This window comes from Falco naumanni, chromosome Z (genome assembly GCF_017639655.2).
Source record: "Falco naumanni isolate bFalNau1 chromosome Z, bFalNau1.pat, whole genome shotgun sequence".
NCBI lineage: Eukaryota > Metazoa > Chordata > Aves > Falconiformes > Falconidae > Falco > Falco naumanni.
The window spans coordinates 49,609,105-49,634,196 of NC_054080.1; the positions used below are offsets into that span (position 1 = coordinate 49,609,105).

The following is a 25,092-nucleotide window of genomic DNA, read 5'->3' on the forward strand; positions in this document are numbered from 1 at the left end:
TATGGTCCTGATTTCCAGGCCCCTTCCTGCAGGTAACCTGTGTGGTCCTGTCTACCCCTTGATCCCAAGCCCATCTATATGTCAGATCTTTTCCTTGATGGCTCCAAGTATCATGGGCCCACTGAGCTATAAATAATTCGCCTTTATGTTGCCGATCCAGATCTACCTAAGCTACTTCAGTCTTAGCAGCCTGATCTACCTGCTGGTTGTTTTGATGCTCTTCAGTGGCCTGACACTCTTGGGTGTGTGAGCATCTATTTGGTGTACCTTCACAACCAGGTTCTCCACCCCGGCAGCGGTATCTTGCCACAATTGATTTAAAGAACATAGTCAAAATTTCTTCATGACTAAGTATCCTTTATTGGCAGCACTGGATGCACGGGGGATCCTTCCGCCTAACGTGCATGTCCAAAGTAACTAACTATCTTATATTTATACCATAAACCAATGACTATTCAATTAACGCCTATACATAGTCATTACCTAAACCCGCCTACTCTCGCTTCGTACGTTAATTAGCTTATCAGTCTTTTGTGCTTGTGCAAATTCTTCCATGAATTGTGGGCAGGGGTCCTTGGGACGTGGGCGGTGGTCTTTGGGAGGAAGGTGTACTTTTCACCTTTTGCCAGAAAATGCTGAGCTGGCTGTTTTCAATCAGCTCTTGCTATCAGTCTTTCCTCCTTGGGTGTTAAGATGCTGACAGGTAACAGGATGTCCACAGCCTCACAAGGTGTCAGCAGACACACAATACACAGGGGATGGATGCCGACAGATAACAGGATGTCGACAGCCTCACAAGGTGTCGGTGGATAACAGGATAGCATTACAAGATGTTGACAAACACAATACACATTGAGGATGACATTATTCTATCCCACAGTGAATTCATACAATATCACAATGCAGCAGCCCAGATGGGTTTACCTTTGTGCTGCCAGTTGCTCTGCCTACATTATTGCAACGACCCTCACAGGGCATCTGCCACCATCCATGAGCCAGTCTAAGAGGTGAAGCGATTTGAAGAATCAGTCAGCAATATTCAGGCGAGCGGAGGTTATCTTTATTCGGCAGCGCTGGATGCATGGGGGATCGCTTCACCAGAGTCATGCATACCGAGGGAACCGTTCAGCCCCCTCTTTATACAAGTCACTCATGTCTATTCATTAACTTTCCGGGAACCTATTGACATATCTTACACCTGGACAATTAGCACATTCCATTAAAGGACCTAGTATATCTTCAAGTTAACAACATTAATATATCTTGTGCCTGGACAATGTCCTTGAGGAGTTGTCTCTATGCAGACTCTATTCCTTAGTGGTCATGTTTAAAGTCTCCATCTTCGCCACATTGCATGTACAATAGGAATATAAGACAAAATGTCACTTCTAAAGATAACCAACACAAGGACTTAGCAGTTTGTGCATCTGTCATGTTGCAGTAAGGGTCCTTGGACATCTCCGACTTTAAACATAGGTGCGTCATCCTTTAGATAAGTGGTACAGCTTTCACTATTCAGAAGTTTTGGCCACCTTTCTTGTTCAGCAATGTCTAACCTCTGCAAACTGACTCAATTCATCTTCTCCTTCAGCAGTTTGTTGTAGAGGACTCCATAGCAGCTCCCTTCCCCTGATGCTTTCCTACAACATGGCAGGACTCATCAGTAGACTAGGCATACTGCTTCTCATTTTCTGGCAATTTATTATATGATGGGACCTCTTTAGTACATCACCTCCTCCTCTGGTGATATTTTGAAATCTTTGCTTTCTGGCCAGTCCATGATCACTTCCAAGATTCCTGAATGACAGGGATTTTCTGTTTGAGCTTGTGTGATCAGTATGACCCACTTGACGTAACATCAGTTGTGTGATGTGTAGAGCAGACTCTCCCTTTGAACGTCCAGGCCAGCACAGGCAATGGGTGCGAGGAGGAGCTGTGCTTCAATAGTGATCGCTTCCGAAGCAGTCTGAACCCCTTTGTAAGTGGCCATACCTCTTCCTCAGTTGGAGTGTAGCGAGCCTCAGATCCTTTGTATCCCCAACTCCAAAAGCCTAACGGTCGACCTCAAGTCTCCCCTGATGCTTTCTGTCAGAGGCTCCAGGTAGGGCCATTCTCCCAACCTGTGGTGCAGAGCACATTCTGTACATATTGCCCTGTCTGGACTGGCCCAAGACCTACTGCTTAAGCCGTCTCCTGTTTAATTTGTTCAAAGGCTTGTTGTGGCTCAGGGCCCAGTTAAAATCATTCTTCTTCCGGGTCACATGATAAAGAGTGCTTACTATCGTACTGTAATTTGGAATGTGCGTTCTGCAAAAACCCGTCACAGCTAAGAAAGCTTGTGTTTCTTATTAGTTGGTGGAGACATTGCTTTTATTTTGTTGATCACATCCATTGGGATGTCATGATGTCCATCTTGCCATTTTATTCCCAAAAGTGGATCTCCTGTGCAGGTACCTTGACCTTACTTTGTTTTATGGCAGAGCCAGCTTTTAGAAGGATTTGGACTATTTTCTTCCCTTTCTCAAAAACTTCTTCAGCTGTATTACCCAATATGATGATGTCTTCAGTATATTGCAGGTGTTAGGGAGCTTCATGCTGTTTTCAGTGCAGCTTGGATCCGTTTATGGCAGATGGCGGGGCTGTGTTTCCACTCCTGGGGTAGTCAGTTCCAGGTGTATTAAGATGCCCCTCCAGCTGAAAGTGAACTGTGGCCTGTACTCTGTAGCCAAAGGGACTGAGAAAAAAGCATTTGTGCTATCAGTCAGTGGTGGCATACAACTTGGCTGCCTTTGACTTCAGTTCGTATTGGAGTTCTAGCATGTCTGGCAGAGCAGTACTCGGTGGTGTTGTGACTTCATTCAGGCCACAATAGCCTACTGTTAGCGTCCGCTTTCCATTAGACTTCTGCATTGGCCATATGGGGCTATTAAAGGGTGAGCCGGGTCCTGCTGATGCCTCCATGGCTCTTCAGTCGGTGAATCAGCTTACGAATGGGGATCAAGGAGTCTTGGTTGGTGCAATATTGCACAATTGTGGTAGTGATTGGCACCTGTTGTTCTTTGACTTTCAGCAACCCCACAACAGAAGGGTCCTCCAAGAGACCAGGCAAGGTAGACAGCTGCTTAGTTTCCTCCATCTCCAAGGCAGCTATACATAAAGCCCACTGGTACCCTTCTGGGTCCTTGAAATACCCTCTACTGAGATAGTCTCTGCCAAGGATGCACAGAGCCTCTGGGCCAGTCACAGTGGAGTACTTTTGCCCTCACTCCCAGCTGGGCTTGTTTCAGCCTCTAATACAATTAGCTGTTGGGATCCCCTGTCATTCCAGAAACAGTAATGGATTCTGGCTCTTCATAGCTTGATGGCATTAGGGTACGCTGTGCACTGGTATCTGCTAAAGCCTTATGCTCCTATGGGCCTGATGTGCCATGCCAGGTAAACCTGGTTGTTCCCTCCACCTGGCTGGAGGCAGGGCCCCTCTAGTCTTGGTCACAGGATTCTCCACTTACTTGTAAAAGTGGGTTAGAATTCCTTTCCCTATGATCAGGAGTAAGATCAGTTCTTCCACTCTGTGGGAAACTGCCCACTGGAGACTGGAGCAGCAACCTTCCTGCAAGAACCCTTATTTTTGATTTTTCCTTGCAATTCATGTACCCATGCCTTCGGGGTTGAGGTGGGTTTTCCATTCTACTTCCTCATGTCCTGTCCATGGTCCCACAGGGAAAAACACAGCGTACTCTGTGGTGTGTACTTCCTATGTTCTCCCTTTCAAGCAGAAGGGCACTTACTATTAGTAGGTGAGGTGTGGATCTGTACAGGTGGGGAGTAGGATCGATCCTTTTTGAGTTGCTAGACCAGTTCCTGGATAGCTGAGACAAGGGAGGTCGAGATGTTCCCTTCACATTTCCAGAGCTGGTGAGCCACTTCATTTGTTGTCAGTGGTGCTTCATCTTTCCAGCTTATTACTGCCAATGAGTTGGCATATGGTGATGGTGTGCTCCATACAAATTTCCGCCCATGGGTTGCATGCATGGGACTTCGTTGGGGTCTGTGGGTAACTGCGCATTGTCCTGGTCATAATAAATTATCTCTTTCATGGCTGACTCCCTCAGGTACTGGATACCTCTCTATTGCAGTCCACTTGCCTGGGCAACATGTAATGTCCTCCTTGAAGAGATACTTTCACACTTGACACTCCAGAGGCTGAGGACTTGTGTCCCTCTTTGAATTGCCTTGTCAATGCCCCCTTCTCTAGAAAGTGACCTCAGCTACTTGGCTTCCCTACCCTCTAATTCCAAACTATTAGACCCATTATCCCCGCATTGAAGTAGCCAGGTGATAACTTGCTCACCTGGATCATGGCTAAAATCTTTTTATATATCCTGCAGCTCATTCAGGGATAGAGATCAAGTGGTTACCTCTTGTTCTGCCTCTTCCTCCTGTTCCTGCGATGGCCCTGCTTTGTCCTCCTTTACTAAACAAGCTGACACTTCTGTCCATTTCTTCTTGTGTATAGGGGCAACTGATAGCAGCATGGGTTGGTTCTCTGGTTCAGCTGCAGTGTATGCTGTGGGGGTTCGCGTAGCTGCAGTGCCTGTCACTTTACCGTCAGATGCAGAGACTTTCTGTTGCCCTTGAGGGTGCTGAATAGCATTCAACAGGACTTGGTAGGCATGGTCTAGGCCCCAGCACGTTGCAGTATTTTGTGCCTCTCTGGAACTGCCACGGTGGTAACATACTTCCAAATATTTTGTTAGTTTTCCCCGATTCTGCACTTGTTCAGGGGTGAAGTTCTGAAACACTGGAGATGCCGACTGTCCTAGGTACTTGCCCATAATGTCCCACACGCCTTTCCACTCATAACTATCCAACTTGACAACAGATCTCTGTGTGGTATTCTTAATAGTTGTTTAACCTAAGACCAGGAACACATTTAGCATTCCTAGCAATAGGGTCATGCTGGTTTCAGCATCCCAAGAATATTAAAAATTTTCAGTGTTCTCAAAGCTACTGTAATTAACGTGGCGGGAAGGGCGAGATGTGGAAGGGTGTCTCTTTCCTCCACGGGAGACAAGGCAAAAGGTGTAATTACTAATAATAGTTCCCGCTGGATGAGTCCCAAAGTACAGAGGGGATGGTAACTGAGTACACAGACCAAATTTCATAACCAGCAAGTCTTGTTGTATCAGAACCCCGCACTATATAGTACAACACAATGATAATTTTTGTCCAGGCTCCAAGGACAATAAACAGCACAACAGGGACCACATTCTGCAAGTAAAGTACATAACACAAGCCTGAGATCATGGGCAGCAACTTCTAGAGCAAAGAAATCAACATTGTGGTGAGTGATTATTCAACAAATATAGATACTTACGAGAAATTTGTTTTAATACACTAGTCAAATCTGTCGTTACCTCAACCCTTCGTGCCCCATGTTGAGCACCAGCCACAAAGTTGTTACAATTTAATAATAAAATGAAATACAATAGTAAGAATTATAACAACAACAATTGCAATGAAAAGTAGAGAAGGTGAGAGAGGAACGAAATCCAAAAGGACAAAGCCAAGTGATGCACAACACTTTTGCTGGCCATTACACATTAGCTGCTGACTAATGCCCAGCCAGTCCCTCAGCAGTGCTTGGCTGGCCCTGGCCAACTCCCCCCAGTTTATATACTCAGCATGACCTTTTAGGGTATGGAATATGCCCTTGGCTAGTTCAGGTCAGCTGTCCTGGCAGTGTCCCCTCCCCATTTCTTGTACCCATCCAGCCCTCTTACTGGCAGAGCCTGAGAAACTGAGAAGTCCTTGTCTCGGTGTAAACATGATTTAGCAACAGCTAAAAACATCAATGTGTTATCAACATTATTCTCACCACACCAAATCCAAACCACAGCTACTAAGAAGAAGATTAACTAGCCCAGCTGAAACCAGGACAGGAGGGCTTCAGTTTACCCTGGTGTTTGCTGGGAAGGCAATGCAGTGGTGCCTTAGCAATCTGGGGAAACAGGATTGCATCATGGATGGCTTTGTAATGCAATCAGTGGGTGTGCTGAGTAGGAGTGGTGCTCTTTTGAATTTGCTGGTGACAGGTAAGAGAAATTTCCAGAGATGTAATTGCCAACAGGAGCCTTATGGTCACTGCAATCAAGGCTGTAGTACTTAAGATCCTAAGGAGCATGAGAAAGTCAAGTGGGAGAATAATGACACTGGACTTAAAAGAACAAATTTCCACTTGTCCTGGAAACTGCTAGGAGGTACCTTGTGGAAAGCAGAAGGGCTGAATATACCCTAGCAGGAGTGCTAGGGTATATTCAGAAATCCTTGCTGAAGCTCAAGTGTGGTCCATTGCCTTAAGTGGAAAAAGAAACCAACCTGGTTAAAACAGTTAGCTAGTGATAAAGCTCAGAAACCAAAGCAGCAGCATATTTAATATGGAGAAGGAGGTTGACTTCCAGACATAAACAGAGAAATATTTTTCAGGGGTGCAGTGGTGTAGTTATGAAGGTCAAAGTTTAGCTAAAGCTCCAAGAGCCTGAAAAAAGTCTTCCATAGGTATGTTATTAGGAAGTGGAAGTTCATAGAGGATTTATGGCTGCTTCTGACGGAAATGGTAAGTTAAGTTACAAGTGTCACAGGCTGAAATACCCAATCCTTCTTTCCCGCAGTGTTCATGGATGAGGTCAGTAGCCCAGTCTCTGTGCCAAGAAGCAACAGTGAAAGAAGCAACAAACCACTGATAGAGGGTAAAGCAGAGGTTCATGTGTCCAAACTTCACATACAGAAACCTTTGCTACCTAAGGGAATGCATCCAAGGATGCAGAGATACTTACCTGGTGTCATTTCAGAACTGCTCTGTCATCTTTGGAAAGATAGAAACCTAGCTAAAGGGGTGAGCTGAAAGGTTTGTAATGCCTTGAAGTCTTAACTGGTGGCAGATCCTAAGTGGGTTTCCTCTGGGGTTGATACTGGGTCTATACTATTTATTCCATGTCTTCATAAGGAATATGGATGATGGAATTGAACGCAAACCCACCAAGCTTTCAAATGATGCCAAACTGTGAGGAAAGGTAGGTATTCTACAATGGGGAGCCATTATACAGAGAGACCTTGCTGGGCTTAAAGACTTGCCCAGCAAGAATTGTGTGAGGTTTAACAAAGATTAGCGTAAAGTCTTGCACCTGGGATGGAATAATCCCAACAGCAGCCCAGGCTTGCCGGAGATTGGCTGGGGTCACGGGTCAGCAGTGTGCCCTGGTAGACAAGAAGATCAACAGTTTCCTAAGCTGTATGAAAAGGAGCACAGCCAGCAGATCAAGAGGTGTATTTCACTCTACCTGACAATTCTAAGGCCATACCTGGAATGCTGTATTCAGTTTTGGTTCTCCTAGTTGAGAAGAGAGATTGAAAGATAGCAGAGGTTCTAGACGAGGACCACAATGATCACAGAGTTGGAGAACTTGACATGTATGGGAAAAGCTGTAGAAACTGGTTTTTTTTAGCCTGAGGAAGACAGAGCTCAGGGGATTTAATCACAATGTTCTAAAAAGTGGTTGTAGAGAAGATGGAGGTACTGTCTTCGTAAAGATGTATGGTGACAGGACAAGAGGCAACAGGCCCAAGGTGCTTAAGGGAAAACTCCATCTGGATTAAAAACAAAAAATCCCTTGTGAGAACAATTGAACACTGGAATAGGTTGCCCAGAAAAGTGGTGGAATCTCCCTTGCTGCAGACATTCAAGACTTGGCTTGAGAGGACCACAAGTAACTTAACTGAAGGCTTTGCTTTCAGTGGAAGGCTCAACAATATAATTTCCAGAGGTTGAAGTATCCTAAGCATCTGTGATTTCTAATTCTGAATCTCCTCTCACCCTGCTTCAGAACTGTTACTGCTCTTGCTTACCTCGTGAGTGGTTCCCTTTAAAAAACATAGTTCTGTGTATTTTTTTCATTCTCAACAAGGCATCAGAACTCTGCAGATCCTTTAGAATTCAGCATGATTCAGGCACCCAGTGTTTCTGAAAATCAGCCCACTGTGGTTTTACATGCTTAAAAATTTAACAAGAGCACTGTGGCTTTGGCAGAAGACCTTTGGTGGTCCAGCTGCTTGTACCCCAGTATTCTGTTCTCTGATTTTTTTGAAACTGAGGGATTTGGGTACTGTACAATTGCTGAATATATTTGGAGGTTTGTATTGTTAATGTACGTTTCTAGTACACTGTTGTTCTTGGGTCTAATAAAAGCTCTTCTATGCAATAGAGTAAGTGATAGCTTGATTGCTTAATTTGCAAGTATCTTCACGGCTTTCCCATCTGTCTTTCTGCACAAAGTCATGGTGAATGAAATCAAGGATAATAAGTTTTAGGTTGGTTTTGAGTTTTTCCTGGTTTGTTTTTTTTTTTCCCCATTTTTTTCTTTTTTTTTTCTCTGTGTGTTCTGTGTGTGTGTGGTTTTTTTGTTTGCTTTGGTTTGTTTTGTTTTTTTCCCCCCATTGTTCCAAACCTACCTCAGTACACAGATTTTGAAAGAATGAGCATGATTGTTTAGTGATTTTAAGGAATTCAGAGAATAGCAGAGTAGAAACTTGGGATTTTGTAAAAATCTATGGTATCTGTTAACATTTTTCCTAGAATTTTAATTAAAGAAAGAAAGCGGATAGAGTCTGAATATGCAGTCCTGAAGACGCAGTTTTGCAAGTAAGTGTTTTTCCGTGTAACTAAGTTAGCATATATAAGATTGATTTCTTATTCAATTTTATGAAATACGAACTATAGTTTTGTTGTAGACCACTTGAACTTGTTTTACGTGTGCTTGTAGGACAGAACAACATGACCAAAACAAAACTGATAGAACTGAGAAAATAAAGAAGGTGAGCATTTTTCTTCTCCTGTGGCAACATACTGTATTTCTTCTTACATTTCTGCAACATTTATTCTTAGATATTGTTATTTCCACTTGTCTATGTCTGATTATGCTAGACCCTTCTTCTGCTTTCGTGCAGATACTAATGATAAGTATTATGGTAAACATTTTAATGTAACATTTTTGTCCTTCTTGCCTATTAAGGTCCGCAGTATGTGGACACTTGTAATAGAAATGCTTGCATCTCTGAAAAAAGAAAAGGAAGAAGTGGATTCTGTACTTGATGTACTTAAAGATTGTGCTGGTCAGTGCGTTTTAGATGGAGCTAATGTTTTCAGTGTTCCCAGGCTGTTGTGTGACAGAGTCAAGAGTGATGGATACCAAGTAAGTAATTTTTGTCCTTCTTGTTAAACTGTATTTTTTTTTTTTAGTCCCCAGGGGTGTAATTAGATACCTTTAAGAAAAGAAAACTTCACAGATGATAAGAGATGATTACTTAAGGATGGATAAAATATGTGATGTGTATGTAAAAGTTTGTTATGATTATGGTGCTGTTTGGCATTGGTTATGTTTCAGCCATTAATCTCTTAAGTTCAGTAACTGCATCATTAGGTTTGTCTCAGTATTTTGTTTTTTGTTGTTTAGACATTAAAACTAGGTTGATCAGTTTAACTATTGCTTTAACTAATGGGCTTTTATTTCCAGTGTGTAGTATATGGTGCTGTATAGGCTGGCCACATCTTTTGGAACACTAGTTAAACAGAATACCTCATTGATTGAAGTTTTCTTAGTTCATATTTCTTTACAGGCTCCTTTCAAACAGCTGATTCTAGAAAACAAACCGGAGGCTTAAATGTACAGTGCATTTTTTGAAAAATGAAGCAATCAGGGACCAAATCAAAGTTGCAAAGTGGAACTTGGTATCCCTGCTCTGACTACAAAAGACTTAACTTTCTGATGTTGATGCTGTTCACTCATTCTTTTTTTTTCTTGCTTGCTGTACTTCAAGCATTGCACAGGAAATATATATGAAGCTGAAAACCTGAATTTCTTAACAGTCATTAAGTTATTAAATGAAGCCCAGAGGGCACTGAGAGATGAACATTGTCAGTGTGATTTAAGTCAGCTGCTTCAGTTCACTGAGAACAGTATTATGCTCTGCAATGGACTACTACAGAATTTGAAAGCGAACAGGTAATTGTCTGGAAATTTTTGGTGGTTCCCTGTTCTTTAGTCTAATGATCATGTCTTTCTACCTTTGAGTCTTTTCTGAAATAATATAATTTATACTGAGAACATATTGGTTCAATATTTTTCCTTTCACTCGAGGAAATACAGTTGTCTTGATTGTCTGTGTAATGTTTAACTGAGATTTTTCTCTATGTAACTTCAGCTTTTTGTCCTTGCTTCATTAATATTTTTGGCTTTGTTCCTGGGGACTTTGTTTGCTAGGTGGTCTGACTTTATGGTTTGTTTTTTTTTCTTGTTATGTTAGTCAGTTCTGGGATTTTGAAACTTTTATCTGAAACTGGCTTACGGGAACTTTAAGTGTGTATCTGATTGTTTATATGTATTTTAGTATAGTTCTTCCAGTTCCACTGTAAGAAACATGAAGACTACTTAGCAGCTGCTTTTTAGGTTGTGAATTTCAGTTAGTTCTTAGTGCAGGCACAAACTGATACATAGCAAAGATTTTGCAGGATAAGTGGAACATGTAATACTTTCCATCTTCACGCAGCATTGTTTTCTCCACTAACAGATGTGTTATTTCATTTTCCGTGCTTATATGTTATAGGGTGAAAATAGAGCAACAGGATCTTTTGTCAACAAGAGGATCTATTTCTAGAAAACAGGAGGACTGGAAAGTGACGTGGGAAAACTTTCTTGGCCAGTGTCCTTTTAATTTAATCTTAGATCAGCGTCCTGTAAGTAGCATTCAATTTATCTGATTTCAGGGAAGAGAAAGGATGAAAGTGAGAGAGGATGTACATCTAAGCTGGTGTGTTCCGTTGCAACACTTAAGCTTTATATGTAAGGTTAGGGAATTAGAAAGCACAATATACCAGAAATCGCTTTATGAAGTAGTCTTTCTTAAAAATGTGTTTGTCTTAATGACAGATGGTTCTTCGTTTGAGATGGAGGATGGAACCATCTTGTCAAGACAGTAGATCAGCATAAGAGCAAGCTCATTAGTTTTGGTTTTGTCCGTGTCCATTCCCCATGGAAACTGAGTTTTTGTATAGCATCAGTCTGAACTGTGTGAGAAGCAAGTGGAATGTAGTGAGCTTTTCCTAGGGGGATGGGTGCAAAATGAGTTGAGAGCTTATGGGTAAAGATTGAGGGGCGGGTCAACATGGGGGACACTGTTGTGGCTGTTTGCTACAGGCCACCTGATCGGGAAAAAGAAGTTGATGAGGTCTACAGATGATTGGAGGTAGCCTTACTATCACAGGCCCTGGTTCTCGTGGGGGACTTCAACCTCCCTGGTATCTGCTGAAAAGACAACACAGCTAGGCTCATGCAGTCCAGGAGGTTCCTGCAGAGCGTTGATGATAACTTTCTGGCTCAGATGGTGGAGGAGCCAACACGATGAGGTGTGCACTTAGACCCTGTCTTCACAAAGAAAGAAGGGATATGAAGATTGTGGCAGCCTTGGCTGCAGTGACCTTGAGGTGGAGTTCAAGGATCCTGCATGGAGGAAGAAGGGCAGTAAAGTAGCATTACAACCCTGAACTTCAGGAGAGCTAACTTTGGCCTTTTCAAGGACCTGCTTGGAGAGATCCCATGGGTTAGGGCTCTGAAAGTCAGGTGAGGTCCAAGAGAGCTGGCTAATATTCAAGCATCTCTTCCTCCAAGCTGAAGATTGGTGCATCCCCATGAGCAGGAAATCGAGCAAAGCGGGCAGGAGACCTGCATGGATAAGTAAGGAGCTTCTGGCAAACCTCAGACAGAAGAAGGAACTTTTCAGAATGTGGAAGAAGGGATAGGCCACTTGGGAGGAATATAGGGATGTAGTACAACATGGAGGAAGGTGATGAGGAAGGCTAAGGTACATTTGGAATTAAATCTGGTTGGGGACAGTCAAGGACAACAAGAAGAGCTTCAGATGACTAGGGAAAATGTGGGTCCACTGCTGAATGAGGTGAGTGCCCTGGTGACGGACACAGAGAAGGCAGAGTTACCGAATGCCTTGCTTCAGTCTTTACTGCCAAGGCCGGTCCTCTGGTTTCCCAGACCCCAGAGGGAAGAGAAGTTTGGAGAAAGGAAGACTTTCCCTTGGTTGAGGAAGATTATGTTAGAGATTATGCAAATCCATGGGCCCCGATGGGGTGCATCTCTGAGTACTGAGGGAGCTGGCAGATGCTATTGTCAAGCCACTCCATCTTTGAAAGGTCATAGAGAACAGGAGGGGTGCCTGACGACTGGAGGAAAGCCAGTGGCTCTCCAGTCTTCAAAAAGGGCAGAAAGGGGGACCCAGTAAACTACAAGCTGGTCAGCCTCACCTCCATCCCTGGAAAGGTAATGGAACAGCTCATCCTGGAGCCTGTGGAGGAAAAGAATGTCATCAGAAACAATCACCTTGGATTCACCAAGTGGAAATCATGCCTGATTAACCTGATAGCCTTCTATGTTGGAAAGATGCTGGGTAGATGAGGGGAGAGCAGTGGATGTTGCCTGCCTTGACTTCAGAAAGGCTTTTGATAACATCCTCATAGGTAAGATGAGGAAGCGTGGGCTAGATGGGTGGACAGTGAGGTGGATGGAGAACTGGCTGAATGGCAGAGCTCAGACGGCTGTGACCAGTGACGCAGAGTTTAGCTGGAGGCCTGCAGCTAGTGGTGTCCCCCAGCGGTCAGCACTGGGTCCAGTCGTCTTGTTCAATTTATTCATCAGTGCCCTGGATGAAGGGACAGACTGTCCCCTCAGCACATTTGCTGATGATACAGAACTGGGAGGGCGGCTGATACCCCGGAGGCTGCGCTGCCGTTCAGCGGGGCCCGGGCAGGCTGGGCAGGGGGGCGGGGGGGGGCGTCATGAAGCTCAGCAAAGGCGGGGGTAGGGTCCTGCGCCGGGGGGCAGCGACCCCACGCACCAGCACAGGCTGGGGCTGACCTGCTGGCAGGCAGCTCTGCGGGGAAGGACCTGGGAGGCCTGGAGGGCACCGAGTGGCCCGTGGGCCGGCAGTGTGCCCCGGCGGGCAAGAAGGCCGCTGCCAGCGTGGGCTGCATCAGGAGGAGCGTGGCCAGCGGGTGGAGGGGGGTGTCCTGCCCCTCTGCTCTGCCCTGGTGAGGCCGCACCTGGAGTGCTGTGCCCAGTGCTGGGCTCCCCAGTTCAGGAGAGACAGGGAGCGACTGGAGAGGGGCCAGCGGAGGGCTGCAAAGATCATTAAGGGACTGGAGCATCTCCCTTATGACCAGCTGAGAGAACTGTGCCTGTTTGGCCTGGAGAAGAGAAGTCTACAAATACCTTCAAGGCAAGTGTCAGGATGATGGGGCCAGGCTCTTTTCGTGGTGCCCAGTGACAGGACATGGGGCAGCAGGCACAAACTGCAACACAGGAATTTTCATGTGAATGTGGGGAAAATCTTGTTTGCTTTAAGTGTGACAGAGCAGTAGAACAAGCTGCCCAGAGAGGTTGTGAAATCTTCTCTGGAGATGTTCAAAACCCACCTGGATGTGATTCTGTGCAGCCTGCTGTAGGTAAACCTGCTTTAGCAGTGGGTTGGACTAGGTGATCTCCATAGGTCCCTGCCAACCCTGACCATTCTGTGATTCAGTGAACATCTGCTAAGTTTTGTTTTTACTTTTTAAAGTGATCTGTTTGATGAATGAACAATAATTTCCATTCTGACACTCACAATGATAGAGGGATCTGAGGTAATACCTAACCTAGCTACTCAGTAGAGAGAGAGAGAAGTTTCATGTTGAATCTGGTTTGCAGAAAAGCTTTTGTAAATAGTTGTCTGTTAATTGATGTCGATATGTGGATTTTTTTCAGCTGCTTTGTGTTAATTTTTTTTTCTTTTGAAAGGTACTTGGTTTATTAAGAGCTTTGCCACCTTGTTCTGATGTTGCAGAAGAAGAAGATGAGGATATCGACTTTAGTCCACATCTGTTTTCAGTTTCAGGTGGGTGAGCAGGAGAAGCTTCTTTTTGTTAATCCTGTCTCGCATCACAGTTGTTAAAAATTACTTGGAGTTGAAAAGACTGCTTGCTTTTGCAAGATCTTTGATAGTCTCTGATAATTTGGTTCTGAATGACTTCTTGCCACAATTGCCTTGCATTTTTCAACCTTGTCTTATCTCAAGAGATTCTCTGAGGTTTTTGAGACGGCAAAAGAACAATGCTGGAGTTGTTTGGTGTTTTGTTTTCTTGCATGAGGGATGTTGACACAGATTTCCATGTACAAAGGTTCATTCATGGGTTCTAGGGAGTACCTTAACAGTAACAGTTGCTTCAGATTGGAGGGGTAACAAGAAAGAGACAAAGATAAAACGTTTCTCATTGTCCAGCTGGGAAAAGAAATTTAAGGTGTCCTCCCAGGTAAGCATCTTTCCTTGGTGCATTCTGAAATACTTGTTCCACAGTTATTGTGCCGTTTGATCTGTGTTGATTGCTTTCAGTCTTTAGGTTAACAGTGCTGATCAGAGCTCACTTTGATGAGAAGAAATTATTACTGTTATAACAATGCATGGCATTGATTTAAATATTTTAACGGTGAAAATTTTTAAGTAGCTGTAGTTCCAAGTTTTTATTTTTGTATAGGGAAGTTATCTGTTCTGTGCTTTTATTTACTTATTTCTATTATGAAAATTACTTGAATTGTCTTTAGTGAAGATTCTTCAGTATTTTTGTTGCAAGGTTAAGATTTTATAAGCAATTTAATTTATTTTAATTGATTTGCCAGTATAAAGAGAAGCATAACTAATAGGGGCTGGTGACTGTGCCTGAGAGTACAGAAACTAAGAGAATGTTATATGAAACGCTTTAATCTGAGACATCATTCACCTGTTCTTTCCTGAAAACAATCCCAGGAAGGGGTACATATGACTAATTATAAAGGATATGTGTTAATTAGAAATGAGACGTCTGCTTGAGTCTATGTCATTAATGAATGGCACTCTATATTCTGCTGCTAAAATATTTTGTGGCTAAGAAAGCATGTAGCTTATGTGTTGGTGGGGCTGTTAACAAGGCAACTAAGGGAAGGTGAGGGCCAGCAACAGAGCAGCCTTCGGTTTTGGCACCTACTGTGTCGGAGCGGTAGCTGGACGTTTTCAGTTTTGGGGCTGGGCTCTGCGAGACATGGATATTGCACATTCTAATCGGCTGATGAGCTGATTGTATTTTACTGGGTAGTGCTTATTGACCAAGTGCTGACTGTCCCTAGTGTAGACTTACAAATTAGAAGCTGCAAAGCAAGGGTGGAAAAAGGAGGGGGAAGGCGACTTGAATCATGTCTCATTTGCAATCCCTTTTAGGAAAAATGGCATAGCAGACAAATGTGTTGGAATTTCAAGGTGCAGAGCAAGATGGAGAAGATCCTTTTGGTTAAAAAGCTGAAAGCACTGCTCCAGCAGTCTGAGAGTATATAAGTATAGGGCTAGAACCTGCAAAGGAAAGGCTACAGAATTACAAATGGAAGGTCATTTGCCTTAAAAATGTCAAAGATAAAAGCACTGTGAGTAATGCTGTGAGCTTCTGGTAATATCAGAAAGCTTGAGACAAATTGGTGTCTGTGGCATTCTCTACATTGTTGTTAAGATGCTTGGTCTGAGAATTGAGCCACTAAGAAAACTAACTTTCTGCCTGTTAACGCGGTGAGCTTTAAAAAAAAATGTTAACCTCACCTAACTTCTTGAAGTGAGTTTGGAATTTAGAGGTGGTGTTGAGGTAAATACAAAAGGAAATGCCTTTTATTTTTGCAGAAGCTGAAACTTAGGGTTAGTATAGGACTGCTGAGGTTAAACTTTGGCTCTTTATCCCAGTGATGTGCCAAAATTGGTATTTGTTGTTCTAGAGTCCTGAGCCCAGCTATGTATACCTGTGATAATGCGAAAAGCATTTCCTTACAGTGTGCTTTGCCTTGCCTATACTGAGGCAGCACTGGTCAGAGAGATGAGTATATCTGCAGAGATATTTATTGATAAATGCAGATGAAGATGGTGGGATAATGTAGGTAGAATTTTCCATTGTGGAACTGATGCACCACACAAGTGATGTGTATGTGAGGAGGAGGGGATGATGATGACGCGTGGCTGGGATTGTAGTTGCAAGGAGAGGGGAACACATTTTTGTTTCATGGTTGATTGATACAGGCAGAGCAGCAGATAGGATCACGCCTTTCAAACATGTGTTTAGGAGCAACGCAAATAGGTGCTGGCTGCTGGTAGCCTCTGTGGCTGCAGGTGGTACCTGCGCAAAAGGATTGATTACACTGTCCTGCTAGGTATTAATTTCTTTTTCTTGAAGTATTTGTAAAGTCCATCCTGTGAATAGTCTACAAAAGTGGTCTGAGTCACTTGTGTCACCTGGTAAGCCTCAGCAAAAAAAGTGGAAGCAGTAGTAACACTCTTGACTTGCTTTTCTAGATGTTTGTGACTCTGTTGCTGAAAGACGTTCTGAGAAGGATGGCGGGGCATTGGGAACTACGATAGATGAGTCAGCAGCACCACCAACATGGTATGATGTTAATGAGAAACTGATGAAAAAGCAGTGGGAAAAATTAGAAATATACTTGTTGGAGTTGAATATATTGCACCTCTTGACCCTTAGTGGAATATTTCAGTAGCCCACTCCTTACATGCCACATCCACCTGATTTAGCAAGATGGTTCTAAAGTAACCGTCGCTTTCTGCAGCTGTTGACTGATTGATCAGCTGGTGCTGAACAGGATGTGCAGCAGCCACATTGCAAGGTTTTTGTCTCACTTTTAACTACATTCTTTCTAGCTTTAAGAGGTGGGTGGAGAAAACAGAATTCTGTTTCTCAGATTGGATCGAGGTAGGCATATGTGTTCAGTATAACCTGAGAATGAAAGGACAGACGTTGACAAGAGCCCTTCTTTTGTGTTTAAAAAACCCCAAACAACTGAATCCGAACTGAGACGAATAAATGTGACTTGCAAGCAGAGCTACTGTGCTAAACCTTTGCAACAATGCTTTTCTCATGAATCTTCTAAAATAACTTTGTTCTGTAATTTCTTTTACTGCAGTTCCAGCAAAGAATAGAATGCAAACCAATGGTATTTTAAAGCCTTTTGGCTTGTTTGTCATTTACTTAGTCCAGGAAGGTTTCATGACTTCTTGATTAACATTGCATACCATAATAAGTCTCCTACAGATACTTGAAAGTTGCCTACTAGGAGAGAAAAGGAGTTAGCAACGGAAAGCTGTCCTGTAATAGACATCAGTAGGTGTAGTTGCATGTGAGTCTCAACAGTTGTCGAAGGGGTTAACAATGAAAGCCTGGATTTCTCGAGTGACTTAATACAGCATGGATTTTTGTGTGCTTTTGATTCTAAAGACGGGTAGCAGCAAATATTAACGTTCTATCCTACAGGTGAGGGCTGCGTCTTACATTTTGGAGAGCTATACAATTATCACTATGCTCCTCAGAAGTGATAAGGCTGAGGCTTTTGGTAGCCAGGTTAAATGTCAGTGAGTTCATGTAGGAACAGATCTGTGGATGCCAGAGGCCATTCAATGGAAAGGTATCTAGGGAAAAGAACATTATCAAATCTGCAGAAGACTTTTCACTTACCTTTGATTGCAGAATACAGAAGACTTGTTTAAAAAATGTGTCACAAAATCCCATCTTTTTCTGTTGGATAATCAAGGAAAAAGTTTCAGAATTCATTCATTTTGGGAGGCTGATACACAGCTAGGGCTAAATCTGCTCTAATTGTCACATGTTCTCCCTATAGTAAAATTGCCTTCTGATGACCGGGATGAATTGAGACAAATCGTAACGGACAGATACGGGGCACACAATATGTAATGGCCTTCTACTAAGACTTGCGTGCTACTTGTTTGCTTTGTCTCTAAATTTTTTTTTCCACTCCCCCAGCCACCCAGGGATCCCTTCAGTGCCTTTGGAGTTGTCAGAAGCATCTGAAAACAGAGACCTGTTAATTGGAAAGGTGACTCTTCAGTAATTTCCTGCCTGTCAAGGAAGTTAAACTTAGATTTGCATTTTACGTTGATTGAAGCCTGGACTTAGTATTTGGAGGGGGAGGCGTGTGGTTGGTTGGTTTGTTTGTTTGTTTGTTTTTTGAAGTACTATTTGTATGCATCTGGGTCAGTCCTGTAAAACTGCAAAAGCTAACTGTCAGGGCCTTCATTAAGCTTTAGGAAAGAACAGTAGGAAGTAGGTGCACTTGCACCTGATTTCCAGTACAGCATACAGTGTCTCGCTGATTCCCTGCTTGCTGAAACAGTCTTTTTGTTGAGCAGTGATCAGAATTTGATGTTTCTTTAAGTTGTATGTGAACGTAAGGGCTATAACATGGCCTAATAGCAGCTTGGAGATACAGTTGTCCATTGCACAGTTCACTGTAGCGTAGCGTGTTCTAGGTAGTTGCAGATGAGTCACCTGTTTTCTATGCAACACACTGTTGTAGCCACTACTTATGTGCTACTTAAAATAGGATTGTAAAAATATTTTGTGTTTAGTTAGAGTTCAAGACTGAAATATTTTTATTAACTAGTCAGGCCATTGCTGTTCAGAATTTGTACAGCGGTGTATTCATGCCGCTATTCTGTCACTTGATTTTAAAATTTTTAAGAATTCCTGTGATTCCTCCAGAAGTTGCATACTGAAACTTTGAAGGGGAAGGAAGAGCCTGTGCCTCCAGAGATCTTAAAAGGTGAAAGGGATGAATCTGCCATTTCAGAAACATGGCAGAATGCAGATGATCACGTTATCCAGAGAGAATCTCCTGTCAAAAAAGAAGACCCTCTTAAGAAATTCACAGAAGAACTGGCAGAAGCGGTTAGGAAAAGCTATTTTAAAGTTTTTTGTGTGTTTTTAAATAAATGGTCATTAAGTTCAGAGAACAGTTTACCAATTATATCATAAAATTCTCCTTGTAATCTACGTATGTCAAAAGCTATTTTTTTCTGCTAGATAGTAATCAGTGGCACTAAGTTTTAGCAGTGACCGCCCAATGAAGTACACCCTGAAAGCATGGAACTTCTGCAGTTATTATGCTTAGAAATCATGGTGAAGTGAGTAATACTTTCAGTAGAATCGTGGTGTGATTTTTATCGCCTCTCATACTTTAATCCATGAACTGCTGCATATGTGAAGAATTCAGCAGTCCTTTTAGTTTCTGAAGTTACGCAGGTTAAATATTTAACAGGGGCTGGGAAATGTTAAACAGGAATCTAAGTATTTTGCCGTTTAGGTATTTTATTTAAGATATAACTGAAGAATTTCTTCGCAAGGGTTACTGTAAAATGTGCCACAGCTTGATTTGGAAGGTAAATTGCCTTTTTCGCTGAAATGGTGGAGTTATTTTTCATATCCTAATATGTGTTACTTATGTAAATATAGCTCTAGTCTTCGTGCTTATTCAGTTCTTGACTAGTGTTTTAGAATATATTCTATATGAGGATGTTTTCTCATTTTAAAGATGATAAGAGAACTTGGAATTGAAGTCTTGTTTCAGTCCCCAGTCATCATTTTGTGTTTGTAGGACGCTGGTCATTGTGAGCCTAGGTAGTAAATGATAGAAGAAGAGTCAGGAAATTCCAGACTCTTCAGATCATTTGGAGAATGGGATTTATTTCAAGCCATAACTGTCAGAAATAAAGAGGTTATAATTTTGCTTTCTCAGGAGTTGCCCTTCTCTAACATCCTGCAGGTTGCAAAAGCAGTGGTATCTGAGTCGCCTCAGGGTGGTGAAGAAAAAGGAACGGCAATGGAAGATCTCGTTAGCCTACTGGCACAGAACCCATTTTTAACAAGGAAAGAAATTCCCCGAACTCCAGAAAATCTATGTAAGTCTACAACTTTGTTTTTATAATACTCATTAATTAGAAATGTGATTAGTTCATTGACATTGTACACACCACACAAGACAAGGTCGTCATTTCAGTGAAGCTGGAGTTATCCTAATGGCTCTCTCTGTAACACAACATAGAAGGCCTAATAAGATGTAGGCCTAATAAGATGTGAATACTGTGAATTTGATTTAACGTTGATGTTATTTCCTGTGTAGTATCCCCTTTGTGTTGAGGAAGAAAATAAAGCGTAAACCATATAAAGCAGCTCTACATTTTTCTTCTTGGATTACTTACGTTACTGAAGGGACAGAAGAAAAACAGATTGATTTGAGAGTATGAAAGTACTAAAATTTTACCTTGGTTTTCCGTTTAGTTAATGAAATTAGAAGCTCATGGAGAGAAGCTACTGAGACTGAGGGCTCATCAGACGTAGAGCTGGCCGAAACTGAAGTAATGATAGAAGTGCCAGTGGATGCTAGACTTGCAATGCAGAAGGCAACAGACTCTAGATTTGTGTGCTCTGTCCCTGCATCTCCTGAACCTGACTTCGATCCTCCCTTGTCAGAAAGCAAGTCCCCATTAAGTTCTATGGAATGTAGACCTTACGAGCAGGTGAGCGGAGATCACATTGAATCTCCAGTTTCAGAAACATCGGGAATGCAAGAGAGTGGTGAGAGAACTGAAGCACAGGAATTAAAATGTATTGTTTTGAACAAAAGTTCTGTAGAAGATCCAAAGGAACATACTTTTCAATATATAAAGAGGAGCATGAATACTGAAGGTACTGGTTCAGAACACAACAGCAGAACAAATGTTCTACTTTCAGACCACTGCCAGAGTTCCTCAGTGCGTGTGATGCACACTAAACCGTTTTTAGTTTCTATGAGTTGTGAATCTGCCCACATGGGAATACTTGAGGAGACGCTTCCAGAACTTTATAGTGCAGGTCTCAACATAAGTGCAAGCTCACAGTCTGATTTTGGTACAACAGACAGCACATACGTAACAGGTGGTTCAGAAAATCATGGAAATGCTGAAAAACCGAAGCTAGATCCACAGTCCGTGTTCAGCATCTATGAAGTGCTGGAAGAGACTCCATCTGGAAGTGAAGAGAAGCTGCACCAAACACATGATGGAGGTGAAACTGTAATTCTTGCAACAGAAAACAGATATGGATCGTGTGGCTCTCTAAACCACTTTTGTTTGGATGAAGAATTTACCAAGACTCCATCACCAGAATCTCTTAATGAAAAAAAAAATTCTCTGTCATCTTTACTGGTATCCTGTCAACGTCTGGAGGAAATGGCATCAATGGTACACAAAATCCCATCAGACGTAATACGTAGATGGAAGGGTAAGTGTCCCTGTACTTGAGCAACAAGATTTTGTCTATTCTGCCACTGGGTATACATATTTAAATATATAAATATAAATATATATATAAAAATAAATAACCTGCTCTGAATAGCTGAAGCCCGCTGTGGAAGTGTAGGGAGACAGATTATTTGTATGCTTATTCCTTATGCAAGATGAGACGATGAGACATAAAACCAACAGAAACATGTGAGTAATGCTGTGAGCTTCTGGTAATATCAGAAAGCTTGAGACAAATTGGTGTCTGTGGCATTCTCTACATTGTTGTTAAGATGCTTGGTCTGAGAATTGAGCCACTAAGAAAACTAACTTTCTGCCTGTTAACGCGGTGAGCTTTAAAAAAAAATGTTAACCTCACCTAACTTCTTGAAGTGAGTTTGGAATTTAGAGGTGGTGTTGAGGTAAATACAAAAGGAAATGCCTTTTATTTTTGCAGAAGCTGAAACTTAGGGTTAGTATAGGACTGCTGAGGTTAAACTTTGGCTCTTTATCCCAGTGATGTGCCAAAATTGGTATTTGTTGTTCTAGAGTCCTGAGCCCAGCTATGTATACCTGTGATAATGCGAAAAGCATTTCCTTACAGTGTGCTTTGCCTTGCCTATACTGAGGCAGCACTGGTCAGAGAGATGAGTATATCTGCAGAGATATTTATTGATAAATGCAGATGAAGATGGTGGGATAATGTAGGTAGAATTTTCCATTGTGGAACTGATGCACCACACAAGTGATGTGTATGTGAGGAGGAGGGGATGATGATGACGCGTGGCTGGGATTGTAGTTGCAAGGAGAGGGGAACACATTTTTGTTTCATGGTTGATTGATACAGGCAGAGCAGCAGATAGGATCACGCCTTTCAAACATGTGTTTAGGAGCAACGCAAATAGGTGCTGGCTGCTGGTAGCCTCTGTGGCTGCAGGTGGTACCTGCGCAAAAGGATTGATTACACTGTCCTGCTAGGTATTAATTTCTTTTTCTTGAAGTATTTGTAAAGTCCATCCTGTGAATAGTCTACAAAAGTGGTCTGAGTCACTTGTGTCACCTGGTAAGCCTCAGCAAAAAAAGTGGAAGCAGTAGTAACACTCTTGACTTGCTTTTCTAGATGTTTGTGACTCTGTTGCTGAAAGACGTTCTGAGAAGGATGGCGGGGCATTGGGAACTACGATAGATGAGTCAGCAGCACCACCAACATGGTATGATGTTAATGAGAAACTGATGAAAAAGCAGTGGGAAAAACTAGAAATATACTTGTTGGAGTTGAATATATTGCACCTCTTGACCCTTAGTGGAATATTTCAGTAGCCCACTCCTTACATGCCACATCCACCTGATTTAGCAAGATGGTTCTAAAGTAACCGTCGCTTTCTGCAGCTGTTGACTGATTGATCAGCTGGTGCTGAACAGGATGTGCAGCAGCCACATTGCAAGGTTTTTGTCTCACTTTTAACTACATTCTTTCTAGCTTTAAGAGGTGGGTGGAGAAAACAGAATTCTGTTTCTCAGATTGGATCGAGGTAGGCATATATGTTCAGTATAACCTGAGAATGAAAGGACAGACGTTGACAAGAGCCCTTCTTTTGTGTTTAAAAAACCCCAAACAACTGGATCCGAACTGAGACGAATAAATGTGACTTGCAAGCAGAGCTACTGTGCTAAACCTTTGCAACAATGCTTTTCTCATGAATCTTCTAAAATAACTTTGTTCTGTAATTTCTTTTACTGCAGTTCCAGCAAAGAATAGAATGCAAACCAATGGTATTTTAAAGCCTTTTGGCTTGTTTGTCATTTACTTAGTCCAGGAAGGTTTCATGACTTCTTGATTAACATTGCATACCATAATAAGTCTCCTACAGATACTTGAAAGTTGCCTACTAGGAGAGAAAAGGAGTTAGCAACGGAAAGCTGTCCTGTAATAGACATCAGTAGGTGTAGTTGCATGTGAGTCTCAACAGTTGTCGAAGGGGTTAACAATGAAAGCCTGGATTTCTCGAGTGACTTAATACAGCATGGATTTTTGTGTGCTTTTGATTCTAAAGACGGGTAGCAGCAAATATTAACGTTCTATCCTACAGGTGAGGGCTGCGTCTTACATTTTGGAGAGCTATACAATTATCACTATGCTCCTCAGAAGTGATAAGGCTGAGGCTTTTGGTAGCCAGGTTAAATGTCAGTGAGTTCATGTAGGAACAGATCTGTGGATGCCAGAGGCCATTCAATGGAAAGGTATCTAGGGAAAAGAACATTATCAAATCTGCAGAAGACTTTTCACTTACCTTTGATTGCAGAATACAGAAGACTTGTTTAAAAAATGTGTCACAAAATCCCATCTTTTTCTGTTGGATAATCAAGGAAAAAGTTTCAGAATTCATTCATTTTGGGAGGCTGATACACAGCTAGGGCTAAATCTGCTCTAATTGTCACATGTTCTCCCTATAGTAAAATTGCCTTCTGATGACCGGGATGAATTGAGACAAATCGTAACGGACAGATACGGGGCACACAATATGTAATGGCCTTCTACTAAGACTTGCGTGCTACTTGTTTGCTTTGTCTCTAAATTTTTTTTTCCACTCCCCCAGCCACCCAGGGATCCCTTCAGTGCCTTTGGAGTTGTCAGAAGCATCTGAAAACAGAGACCTGTTAATTGGAAAGGTGACTCTTCAGTAATTTCCTGCCTGTCAAGGAAGTTAAACTTAGATTTGCATTTTACATTGATTGAAGCCTAGATTTAGTATTTGGAGGGGGAGGCGTGTGGTTGGTTGGTTTGTTTGTTTGTTTGTTTTTTGAAGTACTATTTGTATGCATCTGGGTCAGTCCTGTAAAACTGCAAAAGCTAACTGTCAGGGCCTTCATTAAGCTTTAGGAAAGAACAGTAGGAAGTAGGTGCACTTGCACCTGATTTCCAGTACAGCATACAGTGTCTCGCTGATTCCCTGCTTGCTGAAACAGTCTTTTTGTTGAGCAGTGATCAGAATTTGATGTTTCTTTAAGTTGTATGTGAACGTAAGGGCTATAACATGGCCTAATAGCAGCTTGGAGATACAGTTGTCCATTGCACAGTTCACTGTAGCGTAGCGTGTTCTAGGTAGTTGCAGATGAGTCACCTGTTTTCTATGCAACACACTGTTGTAGCCACTACTTATGTGCTACTTAAAATAGGATTGTAAAAATATTTTGTGTTTAGTTAGAGTTCAAGACTGAAATATTTTTATTAACTAGTCAGGCCATTGCTGTTCAGAATTTGTACAGCGGTGTATTCATGCCGCTATTCTGTCACTTGATTTTAAAATTTTTAAGAATTCCTGTGATTCCTCCAGAAGTTGCATACTGAAACTTTGAAGGGGAAGGAAGAGCCTGTGCCTCCAGAGATCTTAAAAGGTGAAAGGGATGAATCTGCCATTTCAGAAACATGGCAGAATGCAGATGATCACGTTATCCAGAGAGAATCTCCTGTCAAAAAAGAAGACCCTCTTAAGAAATTCACAGAAGAACTGGCAGAAGCGGTTAGGAAAAGCTATTTTAAAGTTTTTTGTGTGTTTTTAAATAAATGGTCATTAAGTTCAGAGAACAGTTTACCAATTATATCATAAAATTCTCCTTGTAATCTACGTATGTCAAAAGCTATTTTTTTCTGCTAGATAGTAATCAGTGGCACTAAGTTTTAGCAGTGACCGCCCAATGAAGTACACCCTGAAAGCATGGAACTTCTGCAGTTATTATGCTTAGAAATCATGGTGAAGTGAGTAATACTTTCAGTAGAATCGTGGTGTGATTTTTATCGCCTCTCATACTTTAATCCATGAACTGCTGCATATGTGAAGAATTCAGCAGTCCTTTTAGTTTCTGAAG

The 25,092-nt window shown here is 42.2% G+C and overlaps 1 protein-coding gene and 2 non-coding genes across 13 annotated transcripts in view; all 3 read left to right on the plus strand.

Moving 5' to 3' along the window:
* HAUS6 (HAUS augmin like complex subunit 6) overlaps window positions 1–25,092 on the plus strand; it is a 43,806-nt gene that overhangs the window by 7,630 nt on the left and 11,084 nt on the right. For 8 of the 11 annotated variants that reach the window (XM_040579089.1, XM_040579093.1, XM_040579094.1 and 5 more), the window contains 14 exons: window positions 8,633–8,698; window positions 8,820–8,871; window positions 9,069–9,248; window positions 9,874–10,058; window positions 10,660–10,789; window positions 13,896–13,992; window positions 16,456–16,546; window positions 17,933–18,005; window positions 18,671–18,856; window positions 19,704–19,866; window positions 20,246–21,226; window positions 22,346–22,436; window positions 23,823–23,895; window positions 24,561–24,746. In XM_040579089.1, coding sequence (XP_040435023.1) covers window positions 8,633–8,698; window positions 8,820–8,871; window positions 9,069–9,248; window positions 9,874–10,058; window positions 10,660–10,789; window positions 13,896–13,992; window positions 16,456–16,546; window positions 17,933–18,005; window positions 18,671–18,856; window positions 19,704–19,866; window positions 20,246–21,226; window positions 22,346–22,436; window positions 23,823–23,895; window positions 24,561–24,746 — 2,554 coding nt within the window. The remainder of the gene's footprint in view (window positions 1–8,632; window positions 8,699–8,819; window positions 8,872–9,068; window positions 9,249–9,873; window positions 10,059–10,659; window positions 10,790–13,895; window positions 13,993–16,455; window positions 16,547–17,932; window positions 18,006–18,670; window positions 18,857–19,703; window positions 19,867–20,245; window positions 21,227–22,345; window positions 22,437–23,822; window positions 23,896–24,560; window positions 24,747–25,092) is intronic. The other 3 variants (XM_040579092.1, XM_040579096.1, XM_040579095.1) reach the window with 3 other exon arrangements.
* On the plus strand, window positions 17,729–17,858 carry LOC121081742. The gene has a single exon (XR_005825787.1).
* Window positions 23,619–23,748, plus strand: LOC121081743. Its single transcript, XR_005825788.1, has one exon.